Source organism: Trametes versicolor (genome assembly GCF_000271585.1).
Source record: "Trametes versicolor FP-101664 SS1 unplaced genomic scaffold TRAVEscaffold_9, whole genome shotgun sequence".
Taxonomy (NCBI): domain Eukaryota; kingdom Fungi; phylum Basidiomycota; class Agaricomycetes; order Polyporales; family Polyporaceae; genus Trametes; species Trametes versicolor.
Window position 1 is genome coordinate 1,612,273 of NW_007360329.1, and position 24,676 is coordinate 1,636,948.

At 57.5% G+C, this 24,676-nt stretch overlaps 9 protein-coding genes across 9 annotated transcripts; 5 read left to right on the forward strand and 4 right to left on the reverse strand.

Moving 5' to 3' along the window:
* The first annotated feature begins 49 nt into the window (after positions 1-49).
* On the forward strand, positions 50-748 carry TRAVEDRAFT_30587 (ribosomal protein S8). Its single transcript, XM_008042791.1, has 3 exons — positions 50-83; positions 135-631; positions 689-748. The coding sequence occupies exon 2, from the start codon at positions 147-149 to the stop codon at positions 609-611; it is 465 nt and encodes a 154-aa protein (XP_008040982.1). The 5' UTR covers positions 50-83; positions 135-146; the 3' UTR covers positions 612-631; positions 689-748.
* A 392-nt stretch (positions 749-1,140) lies between these two features.
* Positions 1,141-3,092, reverse strand: TRAVEDRAFT_171861 (endo-polygalacturonase PG1; the record flags this gene model as incomplete). Its single annotated transcript, XM_008043327.1, has 14 exons — positions 2,797-3,092; positions 2,683-2,737; positions 2,610-2,626; positions 2,502-2,548; positions 2,395-2,444; positions 2,314-2,338; positions 2,166-2,253; positions 2,002-2,101; positions 1,848-1,944; positions 1,727-1,791; positions 1,550-1,667; positions 1,444-1,491; positions 1,293-1,383; positions 1,141-1,229 (listed from the first exon to the last, which is right to left on the reverse strand). The coding sequence occupies exons 1-14, from the start codon at positions 3,005-3,007 to the stop codon at positions 1,141-1,143; spliced, it is 1,101 nt and encodes a 366-aa protein (XP_008041518.1). The 5' UTR covers positions 3,008-3,092.
* A 2,840-nt stretch (positions 3,093-5,932) lies between these two features.
* On the reverse strand, positions 5,933-8,335 carry TRAVEDRAFT_50420 (uncharacterized protein; the record flags this gene model as incomplete). Its single annotated transcript, XM_008042952.1, has 2 exons — positions 5,933-6,118; positions 6,173-8,335. The coding sequence occupies 2 exons, from the start codon at positions 8,333-8,335 to the stop codon at positions 5,933-5,935; spliced, it is 2,349 nt and encodes a 782-aa protein (XP_008041143.1).
* A 177-nt stretch (positions 8,336-8,512) lies between these two features.
* On the forward strand, positions 8,513-12,847 carry TRAVEDRAFT_73651 (uncharacterized protein; the record flags this gene model as incomplete). Its single annotated transcript, XM_008043328.1, has 4 exons — positions 8,513-8,833; positions 9,030-11,183; positions 11,233-11,813; positions 11,866-12,847. Exons 1-4 carry the CDS (start codon positions 8,552-8,554, stop codon positions 12,845-12,847), a joined length of 3,999 nt encoding a protein of 1,332 aa, XP_008041519.1. The 5' UTR covers positions 8,513-8,551.
* A 293-nt stretch (positions 12,848-13,140) lies between these two features.
* Positions 13,141-14,427, reverse strand: TRAVEDRAFT_129979 (scavenger mRNA decapping enzyme; the record flags this gene model as incomplete). The annotated part of the gene is made up of 7 exons (XM_008043329.1): positions 13,141-13,266; positions 13,316-13,410; positions 13,467-13,762; positions 13,813-13,913; positions 13,971-14,066; positions 14,126-14,307; positions 14,367-14,427. The coding sequence occupies 7 exons, from the start codon at positions 14,425-14,427 to the stop codon at positions 13,141-13,143; spliced, it is 957 nt and encodes a 318-aa protein (XP_008041520.1).
* Positions 14,428-14,899: 472 nt separating this feature from the next.
* Positions 14,900-16,880, forward strand: TRAVEDRAFT_30590 (Metallo-dependent phosphatase). The gene is made up of 12 exons (XM_008042792.1): positions 14,900-15,015; positions 15,078-15,309; positions 15,369-15,400; positions 15,460-15,548; positions 15,605-15,742; positions 15,798-15,816; positions 15,870-15,911; positions 15,965-16,121; positions 16,184-16,242; positions 16,307-16,432; positions 16,494-16,563; positions 16,631-16,880. The coding sequence occupies exons 1-12, from the start codon at positions 14,937-14,939 to the stop codon at positions 16,779-16,781; spliced, it is 1,194 nt and encodes a 397-aa protein (XP_008040983.1). The 5' UTR covers positions 14,900-14,936; the 3' UTR covers positions 16,782-16,880.
* Positions 16,881-17,373: 493 nt separating this feature from the next.
* Positions 17,374-17,724, forward strand: TRAVEDRAFT_50424 (uncharacterized protein; the record flags this gene model as incomplete). The annotated part of the gene is made up of 1 exon (XM_008042953.1): positions 17,374-17,724. One exon carries the CDS (start codon positions 17,374-17,376, stop codon positions 17,722-17,724), a length of 351 nt encoding a protein of 116 aa, XP_008041144.1.
* A 670-nt stretch (positions 17,725-18,394) lies between these two features.
* TRAVEDRAFT_50425 (uncharacterized protein) lies at positions 18,395-19,068 on the reverse strand (the record flags this gene model as incomplete). Its single annotated transcript, XM_008042954.1, has 3 exons — positions 18,395-18,647; positions 18,688-18,865; positions 18,927-19,068. 3 exons carry the CDS (start codon positions 19,066-19,068, stop codon positions 18,395-18,397), a joined length of 573 nt encoding a protein of 190 aa, XP_008041145.1.
* Positions 19,069-22,149: 3,081 nt separating this feature from the next.
* TRAVEDRAFT_50426 (subtilisin-like protein) lies at positions 22,150-24,169 on the forward strand (the record flags this gene model as incomplete). Its single annotated transcript, XM_008042955.1, has 8 exons — positions 22,150-22,206; positions 22,267-22,532; positions 22,591-22,813; positions 22,873-22,977; positions 23,027-23,232; positions 23,283-23,420; positions 23,476-23,926; positions 23,978-24,169. The coding sequence occupies 8 exons, from the start codon at positions 22,150-22,152 to the stop codon at positions 24,167-24,169; spliced, it is 1,638 nt and encodes a 545-aa protein (XP_008041146.1).
* Positions 24,170-24,676: the final 507 nt, after the last annotated feature.

Sequence of the window (24,676 nt, forward strand, 5' to 3'; positions counted from 1 at the left end):
TCGTCAAACGGAGAATGGGCGTCTATTCGTAGCTTTCTCTCCGACCTCACTGTGCCGTCCGTTTCGCCCCTTCTCTCCTTCCGGTACGTCGCGCTCTCCGTCTTCGTGCAGAACGCATACTAAATAGCGCAAAGGGTGCTGGAATCATGGTCCTTCCGCACAACCTCTGCTCACATATCCAAAACTCCTTCCGTGCGCGGCACCAGCACATCGCTGTCCCCCACAGCACACAAAATCTTGCCATCCTCTCCATTCTCCTCCGCGCCGGCTTCATCTCCAATGTTACGCGAGGCACAATAGAGACACCCTCCCCGGAAAGCTTCCACGAAGTCAACGACTCGCAAAAGCGTATATGGGCGGACCTCAAGTACCGCGATGACCGCCCGGTCCTTGCTGACATGGAGCTCATCAGCCGGCCTAGCAAGCCTATCTTCATGGACCTTGGGGAGATTCGGAGACTGTGCACGGGCCGGCGTGTGCAGAACGTCAAGCCGCTGCGTATGGGCGAGATTGCCATCGTCAAGACGAAGGACCGGGAGAACGAGTGGTTGGAGGCGCGGGAGGCCATGCAGCTGAGGCTACCGGGAGAGGTCATCTGTCGGGCGCGGTGATTTACACCGCCTGGGTCACAGTGAGTACCTTGCCGTGCGTTCGTGAATCACAGGGGTACTGAACGCCATTTGACCAGTCTTAATACGTATATAGTCTTGCTCCTTAGGTAGAAACGGAGCATAATTCGTTCTGCAAGCCCTTCATTGCGCTCGAAACACCACAACTCTGGCTTCCCGTGAGCTACAAGTCACCAATGCCCCAGTGAGCCTTCCCCTTTCTTTGCCTTGAAGGCAGCAGTAGGCGGTTAGAGTGACTCGCTTGTCTCTGCCTGAGGCGTACATGCAGCTCTGGCAGACACCACTCTCGAGAAGGCTAACGTCAAGCCTTTGTCTGATGCGTTCTACCCTGGTCCATCTTGAACCACACAATTCATTATTGCAGATGATAAGATGCCGCCATTGGGAAAATCCCACTGGTCATGTAGTCCTGTTTCACTCGAATTCGACTACATTGTGCGTCGCTAAACCATATACACACGTGTTGCTATTGCCAGATAACCCCTACAGAAACATTGATACGGTACGCCCCCTACTGGGTGAAGCCCTTGATGCCAGAGAAGTTCTTAATGGAGCCAGCAGAGCCACCAGACACCTTCAGCGCGGACCAGTCCCAGGTGCCTGCACGAACAAACAGTTGTCAGCATAGCCTACCATGCGGTCGCCTTCCAGAAGAATACTCACCGGTGCAGGCACCGGAGCCACAGTTCACCTCCACGCGCTTCGCGCCGCTGGCCACGGCGATGGAGTTGGTGCTCCCAGAGAAGTTCACGCCCTGGTCGTCGAGGCGCGCACATCAGCCAATGCATACAGCACACACGGCAAGGAGACTCACGGAAAGCTTCACGCCCGTGCCGGGCGTGCCAAGAGTGGAGGGGTAGCTCTGGGGGAGGCGGTGTCAGTGTGCGCCCTGTGGCTAGGCACCGCCGTCGGGGACGTACCTGGTCGATAATGACACCGTACTTGCGGATGCCAGTGGCGGTGTTGCCGGAGAAGGTGATGCCAGACACGGTTGAGCCCGTCGCAGAGGCCTTGGTCTTGATGCGGAGGGCGTTGTCGCTGGAGGGGGAGCGATCAGCATGCGCGCGGAGTATCACGCGAAAGAGCGGGGTGCGTACTTGTCCTTGATGATGTTGTTCTTAATGGTGATCCCGGAGACGGTCACGCTAGAGTCGATCGAGCCCTAGACGAGGGAAGATTTCAGTGCACAGAGAGGTCCGCGTCGAATAGCGGACGTACAATGGAGATACCGTGGCCGCCGATGCAGGTGTTGCCCTGGAAGATAATGTTGCTGCCCTTGTTGATGGCGAGGCAGTCGTCCTGATTGTGGATAGTGCTTTGCGCGCTCGTGTCAGTCGGCATGCGCGCCCCCAAAGAGCGATTCACGGCTCACCTGTCGTCGATAGTGAGGTCGGTAGTGCTGCAGTCGAAGCCGTCGGTGTTGTGGCCTGCGGCCTTGCCGTCGCTCTTCGAGTTTGCAGCGTCGCCCGCGGCTGCAAATTAAGGAGTAGTGGGTTTTAGCTTGTGACCGGATGCTACATCAGCACGCGAACGCACAGTTGTCGATCGTCAGCTTGGACATCGTCAGCTGCGCGGGGTTGGACACGCTGTACACGCGAGCAGGTGAGTTCAGGACCTTGACGTTCTGTAAAGACCAGTCGTGGTATCAGGTATTATCCCAATTCCATATTGCCAGGAGACGTACGGTGTACGTCCCGGAGGTCTTGATCCTGAGCACAGCATAAGTCAGCCGCCAGCATATATCCCGCCTCGAGCTGAGACGCACTTCATCATGGGTGCGGGCTTGGTGACACCGCCGTTACCACCCTGGCCGTCCTGTGGAAGCGGTCAGTATCTGCGGTCGTTGACAGTGAAAGTAGTTGCTGCGCTTACCCAGTAGGAAGCACCGTTGCCGTCGAACGTGTGCCCATTGCCGTTGACTACATGCCGCGAAGTGTGTTAAACCTGTGTTTCGGAGAGAAGAACGTCGTCAATACTCACACGTGATGGACTTGCCGCTATTAGATCCACAGTTAGTTACAAACGACCACCGCACGCGCAAGCAATAATTTACCTGACTTGGAAGAGCGGTCCCGCCCAGTTCTTAACGGCGAACTTGACGTCGCCGTCTACGTGAATACGCGCTGGGTAAGCCAAGAAAGTCTGACGGACGAGGGAAAAGACGTACTCATAGTGACGGTGGTGCCGTCCAAGAGGGGGAGGTCGAACGTCTTGCCGGCGGGGACGGTGAACGCGTTAATGACCACCGTCTTGCATTTCACCGCGGCGGAGACGTCATCGAGAGAGGCGATGGTGCCGGTGCAGGCGCTCGCCGCGGGCGCGGCGGCGATGAAAGGAACAAACGCGAGGAGCGCGACCAAATGAGTGTACGAAGGCATGTTGTCGGTGGGATTCAGACTGGTAGTAAGCTCCGGGTTATGCGTGAGCTGGAGCTTGGGAAGCTCCCGCGGTGCGCCGCTGGGCTTTTATACACGAGGTGTCGTTGTATGTCGGTAGTCTCGTCACCAGCCGCTATATGGGGGTCCTTCCAAAACGGGACGGGACAAAAAGCAATGGAGAGGACCTCCTATAACGTCTGGTGACTTTCGTATAGACGGGTGGGGGTCTCCCCGGATGGTCACGGAGGTCACAGCGGCCCCACTTGGGCGTGCCCCGCCGGGCAGCGCGACCATACAGCGTGAGCAGCTGTTTCGCCTGATCCCAGAGGCAAATCCGACCGCGCGGGAGTTGCACTCGCCGTTTTCGAAGCTCGCGCGTCGCGAATGTGTTCACAGAACATCTGTGAGCAGATCGCGAGGGCTCAATCGTCGAAATAATGCCGCGATTCATGATAGAGGGCGCCGGGAGCCCGTACTCCGCGCGAAACCGACTGTATGCGCATGTTCGTGAAGGGGAAAGTCGCGATAATCGAGCCAAAGTCTTTCCCAAGTGAGGCGAATATGCGCGCGCAGTCGAACATGAGACCCAGCGGCATGCTAGGCGGTGGAGGGAGCTCTGGTCGCGGTCGCGGCGCAGGCCCAATGCCCGATGGAGGACGCGTCGGGCGGCTTGAGTACCTGGGCTCGACGCGTCGACAGGCTTCCATTCGCGTGGGCGTGACAGAGACCCCCACCCCTCTATACGAATTCCACCAGACGTTATAGGGTGCTCCTTTCTCTGGTTTTTTCGCTCTCCGCTGTCCCAAAAAGGAGCTAAACCCTATGACGTCTGGTTACGAGACTAGTATGTCGGATAAATGTGCGGGCATGGGGATGGCAACTGGGACGTGAAGAGGTCGGACGGCGTGCGCGGGGCGGCGCGCACGGTCTATCTGCGTGATCATGAGGTGCTGGGCCGCCGGTCCACGTCGTGCGCATGGTCGCTGTGTCCATGCGGGCGCAGACTTTCCGACGGCATGAGGTGCGATGCGGCCCATCCTCACACCAGCGGCTCGGGAACACTTGAATTGGCCAAGTCCTTGCTGGGTTTCACGGGAGGAGGTTGCATCCTGTACCGGCGGTTCGGGCGTTGTGTCGCCGGAGTGCCTGCAAAGGACGCGGTCGAGGCTCTCAGCCTTTCTTATGACGATACAGGGGCTCCGAGAGAGACTTATTCCGGGTGTCGAGATTACATCCACGGCTGGTCTGTTCTGCAGCGGACGCGTCGAGTCCGGACATGGACATGCCGTCGGTAACGATCACCGGCGGGCCTCTGGAGACCCACGGCCCTTGGAGACAAGGAGGAGGAGGAACGGTTCGGTTCATTCAATGCGCGTCACAACGGTTACAAGGCACCGCGTTCGGTCCGCGATCATTACGCCTATATGTCGGTCAGCACCACGAACATACTCAATTAAGCTAGGTTCATCGGACCTCGCGTGTCCTGACGCCAATTTTCAGCTGTACGCGCCGCCAGGACCCCGGATAATACAGGTATATGCCACCCCCCGCTGACGGACCAAAATGGGGCTCGGAGGGGCCGGATGCCTTCCGCCGGACGGACCAAAACAGGGGGGTCCCGGCCGGGTACGCCTTCCACTTTCGCCGGACCAGACGGGGGTCCAGCAAGGCAGGCCTTCCAGGATGGCGGACCAGAAGGGGGGGGGCTCCGGATAAGCGCCTGTTGGCCGGTGGGTCCGGACGGCGCTTGGGATTTTGGCGCTTAATTACTATATTGGGCGCCGGGTGGGTAGGCCTTCCACCGGGCCCGGACCAAACGACCCCCCAAACCGATGCCTTCCACGCGGCGCGGACCAACAGGGCCTCAGAGGCCGCAAAATTGGCCCGGACCAAAACCCCCCCAAAGGGGTCATTCCGGGGGAAGGCCTATGTTAGCATTATCCGGGGTCCTGCGCCGCCCCGCTGCACGGCTTGTAATGTATACATGGCGAGTATGACATTGGTATTGAGCAATAATGATATGTTGCGGAAAGTGCGCTAGAACATATGCACCAGAAGATTAAGAAGCACGTTTGAGATGGAAGAAGCTGACGAGGGAAGCGGAAGGTGAGTGTGTCGTCCACGCGTCTGGTTGCGCCAAGCAATTGATTGTAGTGGTCGCGGGTCGACTCCGCGCCGCCCGGCGGCCCGTCCGAACCGTTTCTTATACACGAAAGTCCCAGTCGGACGAAGTCAGAGAGGTGCGACGAAAAGGGATCAGAATGTGTGTTAGAGAGGCGGGCGGCGCCGCCTCAGAGTCCGATTCTTCTGCTTACGGTCGAGTACTATCGTGCAGCGCATACTGGACGCGATATGTAGAGCGGGCGGGGCCACCGGTGGCAGACAGTTGAGTGTCTAGCCATAGCACCTTTTGGTAGCTGACCTCAAAATCACATATATACAACATGTGGTATCAAGGACATCTACTTGCACCCTTGATCATCTCGAATGCCGTGTCACATACTTGCTGATACGCGTCAACTGCCGCCGGCGGAATGAGCGATATCACTAACAGACACAGCTGGTTTAGACAGTATGGGATTTTGGTGTACACGCTGAACATGGCCCTTGCAACCTATATTCGTCGATGACTGATGCCCGGGAAGTAAGAACATCATGAAAGAGGACGAGACCAGCTTTACGCGCTGTACTAGTGCTGGAGGTGGAAGAAGGTGCGCGGAGAGAGAGCGTCTCAGAGCGAGAACCAGCGTTAGCGGAGCAGTGGTTGGTGGCGCGACCGTGGGAGTATGGTACATATAATTCACGTGACCCCTATATCCTCTGCTGGTTGATAACCGATTCTTTGGAAGAATCGGAACTGCTTGGTAAATGGTGTGAGCGGCGCATACAAAACAGAAAAAACTAGCAACTCAAGTATCAAGAAACTTAAGGGGGCGCCTTCAATCCCTCCCACACGACGATAGTCATCTCCCGCGCTGGGCACCCAACCACTTCTGTACTTCCAGCTGCAGGGGAGGCCGTCCCCGAGGTCCTTCTCCACTCGTCGCGGAACACAACGCCACAGCTAGGGAGCCCCAAGATGTCCCACACCTCAGCGGACAAGCGTTTCCGCTACTGCGGCCATACTCGTGAGCAATGGCCTTCTAAGCAGATGACATTGCGTACCTCAGCGACCCCGCGTCGCACGGAACGGTAGCGATGCGAAACGCCAGCTTCATCGAATGTGAGAGATGTCCGCCAGTCCTGAAGGTCATCGACAGCCCCGTCACGAGAGGGGCTTGCGACAGGACTCAGAAGGCTGCGAGACGGTCCGGGAGACGATTGCGTGTCGTGGTACGACTGGGCACGGGCTTCGGGGGGACGGGGAGAGAACTTCGTTCTTGAAGGTTCGTATTTGTAGGAGGGGAGCGTCATCGTAGACGGTACGGCGCGACGGATCGTAAGTGGTTGGAAGCCAGGGGAGGAGATGGGTGAATTAACGGTCGCGCTCGTTCCGACCCGGCGGTGAGACTTCTCTGCCTGCGAGCGACCGTCGTCTTGAGGGACGCTCGGAGCATTCTTTGGTGGAGGTGGAAGGTATGTCGTAACTCTCCGCCGCGTCGAGCCGCATGCTTGACCTAGCGCCCCATTCTCTTTGCCCGCTTCCTCTCGCGCGAAGCGTCCCTTCGAAGCAAGCGCAAGCTTGGGCGGGATCTTGAACTTCCCGCTCGCGACGTCACGAGTCTTGTCTTTGCCTGTAGCGCGAGGTTTCTTTGCGGGGAGGGTCGACCAGGATGCGTGCGGAGAACCGAAGGCGTCGTAGGCGTCGCGTTTGGGCTGAGGCTTCTTACTCGCGAACAAGTCGTGCTGCTGCTCCCTCCGCCGGGTCGGGGGTGACGGGCAGTATCGGGGGAATGGAGGAAGCGGGGGTGATGGGCTGGGAGAGCGCCTTATTGGGCGCGGGCGCATCTTCACCGGAGGAGGTATTGTGGTCGCACTTGTCCGAGAAGGATGCGAGGTGGTAGACGCATTCATGGCTCGCTGTAGCCAGGGTTTCGGGTGGTTCGTGACTTCAGCACCTTGTGGCTGGTCTCTCGAGTGGTTATATGCGGGTGCGTCCGGGAGGATAGGGCTGTATTCGCGTTTGGGAAGAACAGGAGGCATCTGTTGGGTTGGAGGCGTCTGGTGGAAGGTTTTGCCTTGTGAGGGCAACGAGTGGAGATCTGGGGAGCGCCATTCTCTCTTCCAGGGTTGTTGTTCTGGCAAGCCAGTGTACTGATGTTGGTGGTGCTGATTGTATGCTGTGAAATGAATGCACTTAACGCCGAGAGGGAATACTGAACGAAGAAAAAGCTGGGGCTTACCAGGAGAGCGAGAGGTGGTAACACCCTGGTACGAGGACGAGGGGAGCACAGTAGCTGCCGGGCGCGTCCCAGTGGGATGCGGGCCGACAGTGTCAGTTGGGCGAGCGGCAGGCCGTGGTTGTTTAAATAGCGCAGAGCGAAGGTCCTGTCGAGGACCGTCGCGGAGCAGTGGCGAATTTGATGTGGGTATGGAACAGTTTCCGGCCGGGGCGGATATATGCGACCCATCAGGAGCAATCTGGTGGCCAAGGAGTCCTGAAACTGTACGGGAGGTCGTGGCAGACTGAGTGGGACCAGGTGAACCGTCAGAAAAACCAGCCGCAGGATGTCGGTTGACATTGTCTGTACGAGTAACAAAGCCATGAGAATCAGCTCCAAAGTCAAGGCGGCGAGCAGCAGAGGACGGAGTAATGGTCGTGGGGGAATGAACAAGAGGAGATTTTCCAGGTTTGACGAGAACATCAGGTTGGTAAGACACGTCGACGAGGGTCTCATCAGAAGGTATATGCGCTCCATCTTCAGGGTTGCAGCCTGAGTGTGTGTTGGAAAGCGAAGGTTCAGCGACAGACTCGAAGGCTTTCGGCACAGCAACAGCGGCACTAGCAGTAGTACGGGGTGGTGCATTTTTCTTCTTTGGTTGGGTTCGAAGGAGGTCTAACACGGTTGCCTTGGTCGTGACTTTACTTGACGGCTTAGATTTCTTATGAGTAGCGGCAAGAGGCTTTGATGGTCGAGCAGAAGCGTTGACTTTCGCAATAGACCAAGGGCTCGGTTTGTATGCAGCAGCGTCCGCGCGAGAGGCAAGATCCAGTTCTCCCAGGAGCCGAGCTTCGTCTGAGGTCGGCGGCGAGGGTCCGTCAGAGCCGGTGGTGAGTGCTGTCTTGTCGCCGTCCTCTGATTCATCGTCGCTGGAGTATCCATCGTTACAGCCGCGGCCTCGTAGACTGAGCGACCAGCAGGAGTCTGCCTTGGGCCTTGCGGACATGTCGAGCGGGGGTGATGGTAGCAGACAAGGAGCGCCTTCTCGGCAAAACGCGATCGGGCCGCAGGCGTGTATACGTCACGTGCCTTTAGGTACGCGGTAGCGTGACAAGTTGGAGTTGCGCGCCTTGGTTCGGTTCTTGTCTTCAACCGCTTTGTTGTCTCCTTTGTTCGACTGCTTTGACTGTCCGCTCTTGCTTAAACAATTAGCACTAGGGCTATGGAGAATGTGCCCCCTCTTGCAATGAACGGCGACGACGTTCCTTCGCTCGACGACCTCCTCTACTCCAAACGCAACGTGAAAGCCTCGAGGCAGAAGCGATCACTTGCCCTCAACTCCAGGACCAATGCCGATAACGATGATGGCCGCTCCGAAGACGATTCTGGCCTCTTGACACCCCCATCGTCTCAGCGAGAGCTCGAAGAAGACGATATGGATCCCGCGCGAATGCTGTTCAGCCCACCCCCGGAGGAGGTACTCAGAGGCAACGGTCGCAGCTCGGTGAGTGTCCCGACATGTGCAACGGCAATCGGGTACCCCGAGAGATCTACAGTTTTGTGCTGTGCAATCGGTCCCGTCGCGTGTCGGCGAGACTGTACATGTACCGTCAATGGAGGACGTTACACTAAGATCTTCCCTTACTCGATTAATGCATCGTCTTGGTACTTTAGATAGGAACTAATGCCTTCTACCGCAGACATCTCGTGCACGGTCTGTTCCCGTTCAGCTTCCCTTCACCCCGTCTCTTCTTGCCGACCCTGCGCCGGGCGCGGCCGCGTCCAAACGCAAGAGACACGCACACCAACGTTCTTCGTCTCATACTGCTCTGAGCTCCATCGTCGACAGCCCTTCTACTAGTCAGGTTCCAGCCGAAGCTACCCCGAACCCGAAACCCCGCAAACAGTCGAAACGCCATGCACCCACCATTACGATCGATTCTCCAACTCGTCCGTCGGCTGAGCCGCTCGACGAGCCTTCCACGCCTACGCGTGCGTCTTCGCAGCGCCGAAGCCAGTCTCCAACAAAGCGCTCTCTCTTTGCCTCCCCTCATCACACCAACCCGGATGCCGACTACATCGCGCCCCTCCCCGTTCTCTCACGACAAAGTCTTTCTGCCCGACGCCGATCTGCCACTCCGATTCCCCCATACGAGCCGCCACGCGAGCGGTTCACCCCACCACGCGAAATTATACACACCCCGCCTCCTGTCGCGCAATCCCCGTCGAAGGTGTCCAAATCCAGCAAGCGTAAATCTACGGCTCCGAAGAGCAAGAAGAAGCTCGTGATACAAGTCAAGACGGAACCTCCCGAGGTCGACCTTCTCGAGCCACCGCCGCCACCTTCACCTACCGACGACCCATTGCTTCTGAAAGGCACAGACAGACCCAGGCGCCAACATAAGCCTCGTGTCAGCAACTTGTCAACTTCGTCCTCTACCCACTCGAGAGAGACACCATCTATCGCGTCTAGCTCTCCCGTGAGCCCTCCCCGCGCGGGCGGGATCGGGCGCCTCCCTGACCTGAACTCCAGCATGGACGTCAGCATGCTGGACCACAGCTACGACAGCGCGGAGGACTCGTTTGCGGGTCCTGAGGCGCCCGTATTCGATTTCACGAATGCGGCAGATAACAGCGCCGCCTGGGACGACCAGGAATCGGACGACTCGGACGACTTCGACCAGACGGGCGAGTATACGGGTCGGTTCAAGATCCTCACCGTGCCCACGAAGGCAGATCCGCCGAGCAGCTGCACGCGCACCCGTCAACAGGCTTGGGGGCATCCCATCAGCCCGTTCCCTGGCTCAAGCGGACGGCGGACAAGCCTCCCGAGTTCTCCGCCGCTTAGGGCAGGCCCGGACGAGGACGGTGAGATGGACTTCGAGGAGAGCCCCGACGAGGACGACGTGTTCTTCTTGGATGGCCTAGTCAACGCGGATACGTCCACCGATGGCGATATGTCGCTGGAGACCGTCGATGCGTCGGAAGAGTCTATGGAGATACACGAGACCCCTCGGGCTCACACGCCTATGCGCTCGCCGTCGCCACTGCCTATCGTTGACGTGCCCGAGTCAGGCGACGCTAGCATCGTTCACCATCCTGGGGACCACCATGTCCGCTTCGCTGCGCGGAGACTGTCGGAGGAGCACTACGACGAAGATGTGGACATGTCTATGGACGACGTATCCTACGAGAGCAACCAGGTCGACTCTGTTCCCGCCCATTCCCCGCCACCGTCTGAGGAACATCAACACGGACCATCCCCTGAGCCCGAGCATGCAAACACGTCTCTCAACCATGCATCCATGTCACACGATACGCGAGTCGTTGAAGAAGAGCATTGGAGCGATTCTAGTGACGAAGAGACGGTCGACCGCGAGCTCTCGCGCGAGCCCGATCCGGAGAGCGACGACGAGGACCGTCCCCCGCGCCCGACTCTGCTCACGCCTGCTCGCGCGATCACCCCAGCACGTTCCACTTCTCCGCAAGTGCGGCCACGCGGATTCCTCTCGATCGCGTCTCCACTCCGTCGACAGAAGTCTCCAAGTGTTCAAGCGCGCAGTGTGTCGCCCGTGGAGCAGTCGATGCCCTCCATACACTCCGTGTTTGCGACTCCCAGCGTACCCCGCGTATTCGTCGAGGGTGCGTCGGACTCGTCCGCGCGCGGGGCGAGAGAGGAGACGCAAGAGACCGCAGTGGAGGAGCAGGACATGGACGTCGAGGACGGTGCAGACGCTGCTACGGAGGTCGAGGACGGCAGCTCGGACGAGAACGAACAGCTCGATGACGGAGTCATCAAGATCACGAGCGGCGACCCGCGTGTTGCTGCTCGCGCCGCGGCGATCCTGAAGATGGTAAGTCGATCGATCTCCTGCTAATGCTGCGTCGCTAACCACCTCGCAGCACGACTACGACTTCGTCATCCAGGATCCGGCGCGCAAGCGTCGGTTTTCCAGCGTCGACTCCGCGGTGCGCAATGCGCGCCGGAAGTCTGTCGTTGAGGGTGGGATCACCAAACACAACACCCCAGTGAAGCGGCGGCGCACCTTCGGTGGCGTCCTTGGGGACAGGGTCATTATTCCAGGCAGCCCCTCGATGACCGTACCCGAGCTCCTGCACGAGGCCGAGCGGACCGTCGAACAACGCCTGCACACACCTGCGCGCGCTACGTCGTTCCTCAGCGACAGCGGAATGTTCAAAGTCCCTCTGGACAGGTCGGCGTTCGAGACTCCGGGGCCGCGCCAGAAGGTGCATGCTCGTCCGGTGTTCAACTCATCTGGGCCCCGTAGCTGGGACAAGGACGACTGGAAACTGCTGGACGCGTGCTTCACGGACGAGCGACTTGCCCTGGGGTCGCACAAGCGGCCACTTGGCGAAGCTGTCCTAGCATCCGTCGAAGATGTGGACTTGAACCAAGTTGTCGAGAGGTTCTTGGAGCAGACGGGCGGAGTGCCCATGGATGAGTGTTGGCCTGGATGGAACCAGTATGTGCTGTCTCTCAGTCCCTTTTATGTCTGTGTGCTGATGGCTATGTAGGGAGGATCTGCTACGGAGGACGTATGCGCTTCAGAAGAAGCAACGTTCGGGCAAGGTCGCACCACCCACTCCGAGCGGCCGCTTTGCGTCTGTGGCCTTGTCAGAGGTGCCCGACTTCACTCCCCTTCCTAGCAGGCAGTCGTCCATGCAGCCGGGGTTGCAGCGTCGGGAGTCGGCATCGAGCGCGTACAGCGTCAAGGCCTCAGTGCCTGCATCCCTGCTTGCGCCCCGCTATTCCCATCTCCTCGACGAAGCCATCGCGATCTCGAAGGGAGAGGGCACCACACAGAGCAACGTGCAACCGGTCGAGTACCGCAGCACATCTCTCCCTGCGCCCGAAACGCCCAACCGCCCAGAGACCGAAGGCACCGAAACTGCGAACCTATCAGTGGTCGCACCTTCCCCCAGAGCCGCGTCGGAGCGGCCCCAGACCCTGATCACCCCGAGCCGCTCAATCGGCTCGCGCATGAAAGGCTTCTTCTTCTCCTACCTCCCCACCGCGACCAAGACCACGCAGCCTAAGAAGCCCGCCGCCCCCGCGCACCCTGGCCTGCCCATCCCGCCCCCCGAGATGTTCCAGAAACCCCGGCCGCCCATCTCGACCCCAGTCTCCAAGCCGCCCTCGAAGACCGTCCACCCGAAGGAGCTCGTGCAGCTCAACCACGCGCCGCCCCCCAAGCCGTCGCGCATCCCGCGCTTCGCGCAGAAACCGCAGCGGCTGGTCGAGCTGCACCCCGCGCCCCCACCCCCGGAGCCGCGCCCGCGCTCGTCGCTCGGGCTCGCTGGGGACAGACGGAGCAGCAGCGGGAGCGTGAAGGATTTAGTGAGGAGCTTCGAGACGTTCGAGAAGCAGCAGGAGCGCGAGCGCGCGGAGGAGGCGACGAGGTTGCGCCGGGTGAGGAGTGTTGGGGAGTGGGCGGCGCAGGCGGGCGGGAGGGGGAAGACGGCGACGGGGCCGAAGCGGGGGACGTGGAAGCCGTGACGCGCATGAGGACCTGGTGTGGTTTGAGTGACTGATTTCTGGCCTCGATTTTCGCATGTGATCTTATGGCGATATACAGTATACCTACAGACAGCAGCACGGTTTTGCATACCTGCCCGCGCGCTCAACGCGCGCGGTGTAATTTTTTGGACGCGGCTGCGTCGCGCACCGCATCCGCATTTATGGTACATATGATGGTGGTGGTACATGTATATATGCATCTCGTGTTCGAACTCTGGATATTACCCATCTTGTTTCCCCTCTACAGACAGTGCGCGCCGGTTGCAATATAGTTAGTAGAAGCCGAGTTCGCGTTGGGCTGCTTTTAGGGGCTCGTATAGCCCGTGTTGCTCGCCGAGGGCGTAGGTGAGCGTCATGCGCTGCAGGATTGACGGGCCGTCGTCCGAGTCGCACTCGATCTGCGAGAATGTGAGAGATGTTCGGGAGGAAGATGGTACGCATACTGACCATGGAGATGATGTCGTCTAGGAGGTGAGCCTGTCCTGCGGACATACCTGGCAGGCCGTGGTAGTTGACGTTTACGACGTGTACGTGGAAGTGATCTGCGACAGATCTTCAGCGAGTGCTCGAGATGGTCCTGCAGAGGATCGCTACGTACAGTAGGACGGCTGGTAGTGGATGAACATGCGCAGAGACCCATGGTCAAGTCCCCAGCGCTCCTTCGCGACGCGCGCGGCTTCACGGCGGATGCTCGTGAGCATGGGGAGGTGCGACTTGTTGAGGTCGCGAAGGCTGCGGATGCCGCGGTTGAAGGCGATCGCGACGAGGTAGAGCGAGCTGAGCGTGGTCAGGTCCCACTTCATGTCGGGCAAGAGCACGTAGCCTGCGGAGGGGGACGGGTCGCGGAAGAGGATCTTGTCGGCCTCGGATGCGCCGGTCAGGATGTTCTCAACCCTGTACGTGCGGGTGAGTACCGTAGCTCGGAGAGGAGATTATTGACGCACCATTGGGTTCGCGATGGGGGGAACGCGGAGATGTATGGCTTGATTATTCTCTCGTATAGTGCAGGCGTCTCGTGGACGATGGAGAACTCTTGTTGGGAGTACTGCCGTGTGGGCGGTCAGCATTACTTTTAGCAGTGGCGTTCATTAGAGCATTGTACCTTTCGTATGTGAACCTCGGTAGCAGGGTGGACGATGTTGATTTTCACGTCCGGTCTGTCCTCTGAGGCATTCAGCCATCCCGACAACCATGTATACTGCGCAGGACCATTTAGTCTTCAGTACGCGGGCTTCTTCCATTGCAACCCGTGCTCACGATGTCGGTGCCCTCGATCAACTTCGCATCCCTGAGGGAGCCCGAGAGCAGTTGCTCTGCTTGACCCGCTGTGAGCGCAGTCTTCTCGATCCGCACGATGGCCGGCGCATGCTCGTCCGAGTCGGCGGGAGCGCTCCCGGTGGGCAGTGTCCCGAGCAGGGTGAGCGCGTGCGTGATTGGATCTGCGGGATGTACATTCAGCGTCGGGCTCGGTCCGCCAGTTTCACGGGAGATCACAGACCTTCGTTCAAGACACGCTCAAAGCGGAAGCGTTGTAGCACAGCAAGATCGTACTTCGCCATGATGGCACAGCGGAGAAATTGAAACCTGTTCGGAATACTTTATAGCACCCGATCTGCAAGTGTTTCCGGGATGTCGGCACTTCTAAGCACGTACCACACTCAACGAAGGGCTTTCCTGACAGAACAGGGGTGGTTAGGACTCCGAGAGTGGTAGTAACGGACAAACGTGCGTACCTTACAGGGATCAGCGCCTCCGCGTGGCGTAGTAAGGTTCGCGAAGCCGCGGGCGCTTGAGCGATGCAACTTGGACGGAGACTCCGACCATGCGTGCACGTTTATCTCCTTTCCTCCTCCGTGATAGCTCATCGACCACCTGATGCTGATTCGAGAAGGCCGCGGACCGCCAGTCTGTGTATATATACCATCACTTCAGTGCCTCTGCGCCCCAGGACGCTGCCGTCGCGCCCACTGCAGCTGTCAGCCCCAGATCGTTAACCAACTTACACACTTTCCTTTGATAACCCTATCCATTCCCGTCGCAGCGCTCAGACACGTAGGAGACACACATCATGCTCCACCCACAGACGAGCACCACCACGGTGCTTCTAGCTCTTGCCTTCGCTGCAACGGTGGGCTCAGTCCCTCACGGTAATATTGCTTTGCATGTGCCTCCACTCCGAGTCACTGACGAGGTACTCTTTGACCTTCAGGCAGCATCCAGTCTCGCTTTTCCGAACTCGGTCCGCGTGCAGATGACATCGACCTCAACCCGTATCCCACCAAGCCCCGTCTGACCTTCCGGAGCGACGGCACCTTCAAAATCACCGTCTTCTCGGACCTGCACTATGGCGAGAATCCGTGGGACGACTGGGGCCTTCAGCAGGACATCGACAGCACCAGCTTGATGAACACCGTGCTGGACTCTGAGACGCCAGACTACGTGTTCGTAGCTTCATTGGCATTGTGAGAGTGTCGCGCTGAAGTGACGTCGTTCTTGACAGGGTTTTGAATGGTGATCTGATTACTGGCGAGAGTGAGTGACTCATTGAGCCTCAGTCAAGCAAGGTTTTGACTCGATTCAAACCCGCATAGACACGTTCCGCGAGAACTCTACCACGCTCGTCGACGAGATCGTCGCTCCGCTGAACAAGCTCAAGATCCCGTTCTCTTCTACACACGGAGTAAGTACCCTCATTTTGATCTTGTATGCCAGGGTTCTTTAATAAACACCATGCAGAACCATGACAACGAGCCGAACATCACGCATGCGGAGGAGATTCGGCGTGAGCTCAAGGTTGCGCCGCTGAGCTACACCCGTTTCGCGCCATCTTGGGCCGATGGCGAGGGCTACGGTCCCGGGACCTACTGGGTTCCCGTAAGTCGTATAACTATACACAACATTACTTTTGCTGACGGGCCCCCGATCAAAGGTGTACACCAAAAAGTCTGGTTCGTACCAGGGACACATGCAACGCGCGAACACGACTCTGATGAACACTTAGATCGCAACCCCTCCCTTATCCTGTGGTTCTTCGACTCGCGCGGTAAGCCTCTCCCAGTGACGACTCTGGTATGAAATTACTTATCGTATGCGTAGGCGGTTTCAGCGAAGGCGCAAACTCAACTGCACTCCCCGACTGGGTCGACGCCAAGGTCGCAGACTGGGTCAAGTTGACTGTAGCCAAGATGAACGCCGCATGGGGCCCCGCAGAGACGGTTGAGAGGGGTTCCCTCGCATTTGTTCACATTCCACCGTGAGTCGTGGTTTGCTGTACCATCCCTTTTCGACCTGTGCTCACGTATTCTGTGCGTACAGCAACGCCGTGCAGGCTCTGCAGACGAACCTCAACAGTACCCAGGACCCTGGTCTCAACGGTTTGTAGCGACAGTGCTTATTTCAGGCTTGGTGAGGTATCCTAACGTCTTTGTGGCATTGTAGAGGACCTCCTCGGCTCCGGCTCCACCCAGGCATCTGGCGATCCTGCAAATGGCGGCAAGGATGAGCCGTTCTGGGACGCGGTGAACTCGGAGATAAAGAACCTCCACGGTGTCATCTCCGGCCATGGTGCGCATCTTTCCTTCCTCTTCATTGAGGGGCGTCCTGACAGACTCTGGATTCCGCTCAGACCACGGCAACGAGTGGTGCAAGCGCGAGCCCACCAAGAACGTGATCTTCTGCTTCGACAAGCACTCTGGGTGAGTTCATACTCCTTGTAGTATGCGTGATTTCTAAGCTGTGACCGATCATCGCGCATGTGTGCAGGTATGGCGGATACAGCGGGACAGGCTGGGGCCACGGCGTGCGCAACGTTGTGTTCAGGTCGCCGAAACCGAGCGTCGGTCCGGAGACGTGGATTCGGATGGAAGCCGGGGACACGCATGCGCGGATCATTCTGGACAGCTCGTACAATTGATACAGCAAAGCCTCCGTCGTCTGGCATTTGAACGTATGCATGATCTTTCTGTTCTGAAATCAAAAATGTTTGTCCTGCGCACTTGTCGTCATGCGCGTTCCCTGCTGGAATGTTTGGCTTGAGCTTCAGGGTGTTTCTCATATGGGCGTCCTGCAACACGGGAGATGCGCACCGTACGTTGACAGTTTGGCGTCTTGACGTCTTGAGATCTTGACAGCCATGCCTCTCGGCGCGGCCCACGTGTTGGACCGCGAGCATACCCGCCCCTTCGTCTCGCTCCACCTCAGGCTGTATCTCACCTTGCTATTCTACCACGACGATTAGTACGAGTGTCCGGTGAGTCCCAAACGTTTGATCCGCCTAACTCTGTTGCTTTCAATATAGCCGACGTTTGATGACTTATTCCAATCACAGCCTGCCTTTGTCAAAACGACTTCAAGTCATACTTCAGCTGCTTGCTCCTTTGCGGACAAACGTGAGTCATCCTTGCTTGTATCTCAGGCCGTTCAGGGAAGGAAATCGCGTATATACCCACTTACTAGAGTTCACATACTTACAGCCACACGGCTCCCCCCATCTCAATCTCCCCGCAATGCCCGACATTCTCGACTGTCCAGAGATGGCATTCTGGCCGGAATCCATGCACCTCTCAAGCCACAATAACTGGTCCGAGTGGAAACGGAGAATCCGACTCGTATGCGACACGCGCGATCTCCTCGGTCACCTGGACGGCTCGACCCCCATGCCCCAGCACCGGGGCGCGGCGGCTTCCGAACACACCGAGGCCCTAGTGGAGACGTGGAAGCGCAACGACAGATGGCTCCGCTTCTTGCTCGCCTGGAACATGACAAAGCGGGGGAGCGCGGATATCCAGACGGAAGGGCGTCCCGCGGCAGACATCTGGTCCCAGCTGTTGGTGAAATACGATCACGGATACTACTAGGCCACAGATGCGCTGCGGTAGGACTGCGTCGTCGGAGAAAGGTTGTGTTTCTTTGGGCGCGGCGACGGTGAAAATGTCGCGAGATGACAAATGACTTCGGTAAGTCTGTCGCAAACCAGGAGATGAAAATTGGGTCTTGATAGTGTGTGGTCCATGTCGGGCAGCATATGCAGTAACTAAAACCAATGCAATTTTACATCATCGGGTACATACAAATACGACAGAGGTGTGACTTGTCGCGCCGCCAGGCATCGCGAGGTGAAGACTTTCCCCTGACAGCATAAAGAGTCTGTAAGCGCAGCAAAGAGTCAGCGTCATCCGGTACAACGGAGGGCCCAGTACAGCTCACCGGGACGTCGTCCAATCTTGACCACCTGCCGTGGCAAAGCCGGCCATCGCTGTAGGCTGCGTAAACCGCGGTTGTGCTGAAGTGCTGCAGCCCCAGTGCCAAGCGGATATGGCTGTACCCGACGTCCTCTGACGAGTCTACCGCGCAGCGGCGCTGAAGGGCAGCTGAGACGCATCTGAGTAGGCGGTCGAATAGCGCGGCACATGCATGCATTGGTCGTGTTCGCGAGCGCGCTCATGGCTGTACGCAGTCACTGGAGCAGGCTACCTCCAGAGTGGTAAGTTGTGCGAGCGTCTTCGGCGGCGCGAGGAGCATGCACTCTTAGATGCCGTTGTTCTTCACCTTTGGGAATTCGGCAGCTTGAAGCATCCCGAAGATCCCATCGACCTCTTCATGCCCCTTGACCACGTCGCATTGTTGCATCTCGTCGCCGTTGCCATGTTGCGTTTCGGTGCTATTGTCGACGTCGGACTGCTGCACCTCGGCACGGCGGTCGAGAGTGAGGCTCTCGAGATACGGCGCTGAAAAGTACCACAGGAAGTGGTTGAGGGGCGATCGAGTGGGAATCTTCATCCTGTGTGTCGACCGTCATCAGCTTGTGCATCCTGTCGTACATGCTGGGTTCTTGCGTGAGCCAAAGCCGCCAATTCGCGTCTTCGAATGAAAGGCGATTGGCGGGGTTAAACGTGAGGTCCAAGCCCGTCGCCAATCCAGGGCGCCCGAGGAGAATCCACGTGTCCGCAGGGGTATCTCTGTGGTACAAGGATAGCCTCTTCCACAGATTGACATCGCCTAGAGCGATGGAGAGTGCTCGGCCGGGGATCGGCCCCGCGCGGCGCAAGATGAAACAGACGCGAAGAGGAGTCGATGGACCAGGGCTGAGGTCGCCGCGATAGCCAATGCCCTGCGGTCTGCACACACAGAAGATACCCGTTAGGGATGTCTTCTGCGGCGTAGAGCACGAAGACAAGGATCCCTCGGGTAAGTCGTACCATCGGGTACAACAGCGGGCACCTTGGGTAGGACACCACAGTTATTCCCCAGGTGCGCGGAGACGGCGAGCCTGTTGCGGCTCCACTGGTCCGCAGCCTCCACATATCGCCGCTATCTTCGTCGCGTCCTCATCCGTACCGTAGGTCCTGTCCTGGATGTACGTCGAGGGTAGCCGGATGAAGCAGTTGTAGACGACCCTGGGTGTTGTATGCAGTCGGGTACACGCGTTTGCCCGTTGGTGGCGTGCGTTCCGTTGCCCCGAGTGCCCCGGCGATACTGCGTGTCAGCACCACGGGTGCAGGCCTTCGGTTGATTTGAGGCTCCAATGGCTACGTTTGCGCTTCCTTCGTAGCCGCTGTGGCCATGCCCGATGGGCATGGGGACAAATCGGAAGATGGGGGGTTCAGAGGCAACAAGATCAAACAAGGCTGTGTAGCAAGGATAACGCGAAGAGTCAGTGAGGAGAAAAAGACGTGTAGAGTTGTTTTTCTACTAGCCACGGGCTACACACGGGGGCCACCTTGGGAGCAGTATACTGCTGAACATCGACGCACTCGACGTGTTTGACGCGTCGCCGTGAAAACCAGAATGAAAAGTACCTTCATTCAGATCTATGACATGGAGGAAGCAAGTCAGACTATACGTCAAGCGAGTTGGGTCGGAGAGGTCGGTATGGTGTTGCGTACCACTGTAGCAGCGCGATATGCTCTTGATGTCCGTTTTCTCCTGAGCGAATGGAGTACCGATCAGATATAACTTGTCAATGACGGCGGAGGGTGCTGCGAGAACGTGGTGCCGAGGGGCGTTCCAGTTTGGGGCCGGTGCCGGGTGAAAGCTCACATGCAACCTGACCGCTGCTCTTATAGTGAGCGGAACTTGCCTGGTAAAACGGCTTTGGTTTTCGGCGTCATCGAGATCGTTTGACCACCATCTCAAAAGCCTGTTTGGGTCTCATTCAATGAGTATTTTCCTACCGCTCTCCGATCGTAGATTTACTGGCAGAGTAAGGGTCTTGGTGACAGGTCTTGACACCTCCGAAAGTCTCCGAGTAGAGCACCATCATTGACAACTGAAAGCACGGACTGACTCGTGCTTGCAATGTCGATGATGTTCGTCTACCAAGGGCATGTCGTCGTTATTTACAGCTGTAAAGCACATGAATCAAGTCATCGCCAAACGTCACAAACGCTTTTACTAGTCGTACCCGTCCTTCTGGATGTGGGCGTGTTTACTGATTGCACGCGGCGGAGGCGGTAGATGAAAACCAGTCTCGAGCCAAGTACGGGGAAGGAGGAGAGTACTATGGTCTTACGGAGACTTACCAACCTCTGTCACGACGGTGAACCAACGACTCGTTCAATGGTTCACCACAGAGTCTGCAGCGAGACCCCGTACATATGCAGGACCCAGAACCTGGATATTGATGGCGCTCGCGTGTCCTAACGCGCGTGCACTGTCGGGGGTCCTCCCTCACATCATGCTCACACTGACACTGACAGCAGGAGTCTGCGCACCATCTCAAATCTGCTCTTTTGCCTTTCCCTTTAACACTTTCCATCGTCAAGCCTCACAACCATCCTGACAGGTATCTGTGCCTCTGTTACACGTTGGCTGCGCTTCACGATCGGGCTCCTTTCCTCGCCGTATACTCATGTACAACTCCGGGACGCTCACTACTAGTACTCGTCGATGTTCATGTGAGTTTCCCTAAAAAGCGAGATCAACCATATCCTTAATGCGCGGAAACGCATAGGTTGCTAGGTGGTCTTGACAGCTTTCTTGTGTAAGACGGTGCTGTGACATATGCGCAGTTACGCGCATGAACATTTTGCGTCCTCCATTGCCGGCGGCCGCATATGTACGACCCAGCCGGTGTGGTGCGTGTTTTGCAATGAGTGTGTGCTGAGCGACTCGGACTGCGACGGCAATGACAGGCGTACACGCCCGAAATCCTGGACGTCACACGCAGCAAATTCATTTCCATCGTGGACGATCTATGTAGGTCGCCATCCAGGCGCTGATTGTACGTTCACGTATCTAGCGCCTCGCATGCGTGTCGGCCACGGCTGACGTGTAGGGTGATTCGTACCGCAGAAGGACCATCACTCTTTCTGCCCTTGCCAATTCTAGCACCGCGAAAAGCCGCGTCTCGCGAGGCATCCCTCCGCATTTGCATCCTTGTTGACCTGAGGAAGTCGACCACGAAACTGAGGACGCCGACTCGCCATCGGCGAAACGCTCGCGCATGGAAGCGGGCATGGGTATGGGCCCGTTCACGTCGGGTAAGACTTGACGGTGGAGGACCGTCAAGCAAGAAAATTAACTTACATTGTTTGCAATTTTCAGTAGCCTCCTCATACGGTGGCACCTCGCACCTGTGCGCCGGGAAAGATGGGCGTCGGACCTCGGTGTCGTGGGTATTCGTTGTTGCAATCTCCCAGCACTGCACTACACGCTACGCCGCGGAGGTCAGTCGTATGGACATGCTGTTCCTGCATGGCCGAGTTTGAAATGTGGAATAGCTTATTGAACAGATGGAGCTGACGTTGTATCTGGTCGTGCGGTGTTGGTGATGTAACGTCAATCTCCGAGGGACAGTAACGCTACTTATATTGGTTTCAACGCCTACAGATAGAACTGGGGACTATCAAGCTGTGGCGCCACGAGATGCATACACAGACATCTGTCGCTTGCAAGGAGGAGACAGAAAAACTTGTGGGCAGTTCGTATATCTTGTGCCGGTGGCGTCGGTCATTCTAACGCCCATTTTCAGCAACATAAAACCTTGCCAGACGTTTGCGTAGGGCAAGCTCCGCGATTAAGACCCCTGTACGCGTTATCCTCTCTTTTCCGTGATGTTCCTGGCGACCATCCTCACTCTTTCACTTCTGGCAATGACTTCTGGCCGGTCCATCAATCGATCATCCTCATTAGCTCTCCGGCAATTGGTCGATGTACCGTCCGAATTTAACATTCTTCGATCCGGGGGCTCGAATTTGCGGGGCGGCACATTTTCGTCTTTTCCCCAAACTTTTGTGTTCAAACTAGAGCCCCAAAACAAGACCTCCCTGCTTGATTCGTTGATGGCCACTGGCAATCCAAACAGCCCTACCTATGGACATCACTTGTCGAAGTCCCAGGTGCGCTGATTAAAAATTGCGACAAAGGCTACCTTTTGTTGACCTCTAGTGGCCTCGCAGGCCGCACATCTAACTGCTCCTGCTCCGGAAAGCCTGGCTGTAGTCACGGGATGGCTGCAGGATCACGGCCTCACTCCGGATACCGTCTCCAGCTCTGGAGACATGCTCACGGTCCGCATGTCGCTGGAGGAAGCCAACTCGATCCTGAACGCCGACTACTCCGCGTTCGTGCACACGGCCTCAAATACTACATTGTGGAGGACACTCGCTTACTCTGTCCCCGCTCATATTGACGAACATCTATCCTTTGTGTACCCGACCACTCAGTGAGCATTATGCGACAAGGAGGGTTGTCCAATATCCATACTAACTTGATATCAACAGATTCATTTCGCCCCCCGTCGCACCAGCGGCGATGCACATTGCGGGGTTCTCTACCCGATTTCCCTTGAAGAGGACTGGCCAATCCACGAGCTGTGCGGAAGCGATGACGCCCAAGTGCCTTCAAGCCCTCTATAATATCCCTTCCGCGCCAGCTACCTCTGCGGGAAACGGCATTGTAATTGACGGCTCTTCAGCGCGAGTCACAGACCTCGACAATTTAAAGGTGTGATTCTCATTCTTTCGCTACTTCCTCGGCCAGTATCATAACACGTTCGGGCACAGGCATTCCTCGCCCGGGAGCGGCCGGATTTCGTAAACACTCCATTCGCGATGCAGTCGGTCAATGGCGGTGCCGTCCGGGGAAACGGCTCAGACTCAGCGGCAATGGTGCGTATCAGCCATGGGTAACACGAGCGTTCATTAACGGTACCCCCAGGCCGTGGGTGTGCAGTATACGGTCGGGCTGGCAACGAACGTGTCCACGACAGTCATATACCCGGGACTACAGAATGACGCGAGCGGAATTCAAGGCCTCCTCGACGTCACCAACTTCCTTCTTGCTCAAGACATTCCGGCACTTGTGTTTGTAACAAACGTGCAGTACGAAGAGACTGCGTTCCAGCAGGCCCCCGAAATCGCGCAGTAAGCATTAGCTGCTTCACGAAGTCTGTACCGTTTTGACGTCCAGCTAGGTCTCTTTGCGACGCGTTTGCGCAGCTCGGCGCGCGGGGAATATCTGTAATCGCCACGTCTGGGCACTGCGAAGCTTCCGGGTCGCAGTCGTGCAATGGCGATGCTTCCCGCGCCATGTTTCCTGCGACATGCCCCTAGTAAGCGTTATTCAGTTACGAATGACCCAAGTCAGTAGGCTTACGAGTTTATTAGTGTCACATCTGTGGGCAGTACGCAGGGAATCAGCCCCGAGAGCGCAGCGGATTTCTCCTCCGGCGGCTTCTCGGACGTGTTCCTCCGCCCTCCGTACCAAGTCGACGCTGTAGCTGGCTACCTGCAGCGGTCCGGAAGCGCAAACGCAAGTTCGGTCAACACCACCGGTCGTGCCTACCCAGATGTATCTGCGCAGGGGTTCCAATTTGTTGTCGAGGCCGACGATCGACCCCAAATCTTTAACAGTACGAGTGCCTCGAGCGCGACGTTCGCAGCCATCGTCGCTCTTCTCAATGATCGCCTACTCAATGCCGGAAAACCCCCGCTGGGGTTCCTGAACCCGCTCTTGTACTCCAAGGGTCTCCCGGCTCTGAACGACGTCGTTTCCGGTAGCAGTAGTCCGATCTGCGGCGCTCGGGATAGCCTCACCGTGACCCCAGGATGGGATCCGGTACGTCTCGATACTCACTCTAGTACCGTTGAAGCTGATGGAAAGGTATAGGCTACTGGGCTCGGCACTCCGGATTTCCAGAAGTTGCTCGCGATTGTGGTGGGGAGCGACGCGGATGCCGAGCGGTCTGGGATTGTGATGGCTGCTCGCCGGTCCTCCCCAGAGCTGACGACTGACGCTACACGAGGTTCGAGTTTGGAGGGGGTATTCCCGTTCACGACCGCGCCAAAGGACTCCGAGTGACTGTGTGCCACACGGACGTGCGCGTACGTGGGCGCGGGCGGGCTGTTGTTCACCCCGAGCAAGAGGCGGAGGCTGAAGGGGAATGGCCTGAGTATTCTCGGAGATGAGGGCGAGAAGATCGAGGAAGACGCGACCCGGACGTGATCAAGATGGGCACCCCCTTCCGTTCGTCCTTCGTATGTATACATGTTCTTCCGCATATTCTTATCTTGCTCTCGCTCATGGTACGCCATAGCTGCATCATCTGTATGCTCGGTTCCTGTGCTCATAGCCCCTCTGCGTTGTATGTGTGCTGCATTCCTATGATATGCCCTGGCATGAGTGTATGCGGTACGAACCTTGGGGGCAACAGATCGTGCGTACCCTTACTACTGACACCTACCGCAGTAGCAACAATATGCACAGCGTCCGCAAGCTATCTTCCCATGACTCTAGTTCCCGTGTTCTGCGAACTCTTCTACCGCTGCGCTACGGGGATGGTCGTCAAGACATGCTATGCTGTCTACA

What these genes read in the sequence shown, in the direction of transcription:
- TRAVEDRAFT_30587 (XM_008042791.1), top strand. Translation starts at nt 147, where the DNA reads ATGGTCCTTCCGCACAACCTCTGCTCACATATCCAAAACTCCTTCCGT.
- TRAVEDRAFT_30590 (XM_008042792.1), top strand. Translation starts at nt 14,937, where the DNA reads ATGCTCCACCCACAGACGAGCACCACCACGGTGCTTCTAGCTCTTGCC. An exon ending in GGTGGGCTCAGTCCCTCACG is followed by an intron (nt 15,016 to 15,077) that starts GTAATATTGCTT and finishes TTTGACCTTCAG; the next exon opens with GCAGCATCCAGTCTCGCTTT. An exon ending in CGTTCTCTTCTACACACGGA is followed by an intron (nt 15,549 to 15,604) that starts GTAAGTACCCTC and finishes AACACCATGCAG; the next exon opens with AACCATGACAACGAGCCGAA.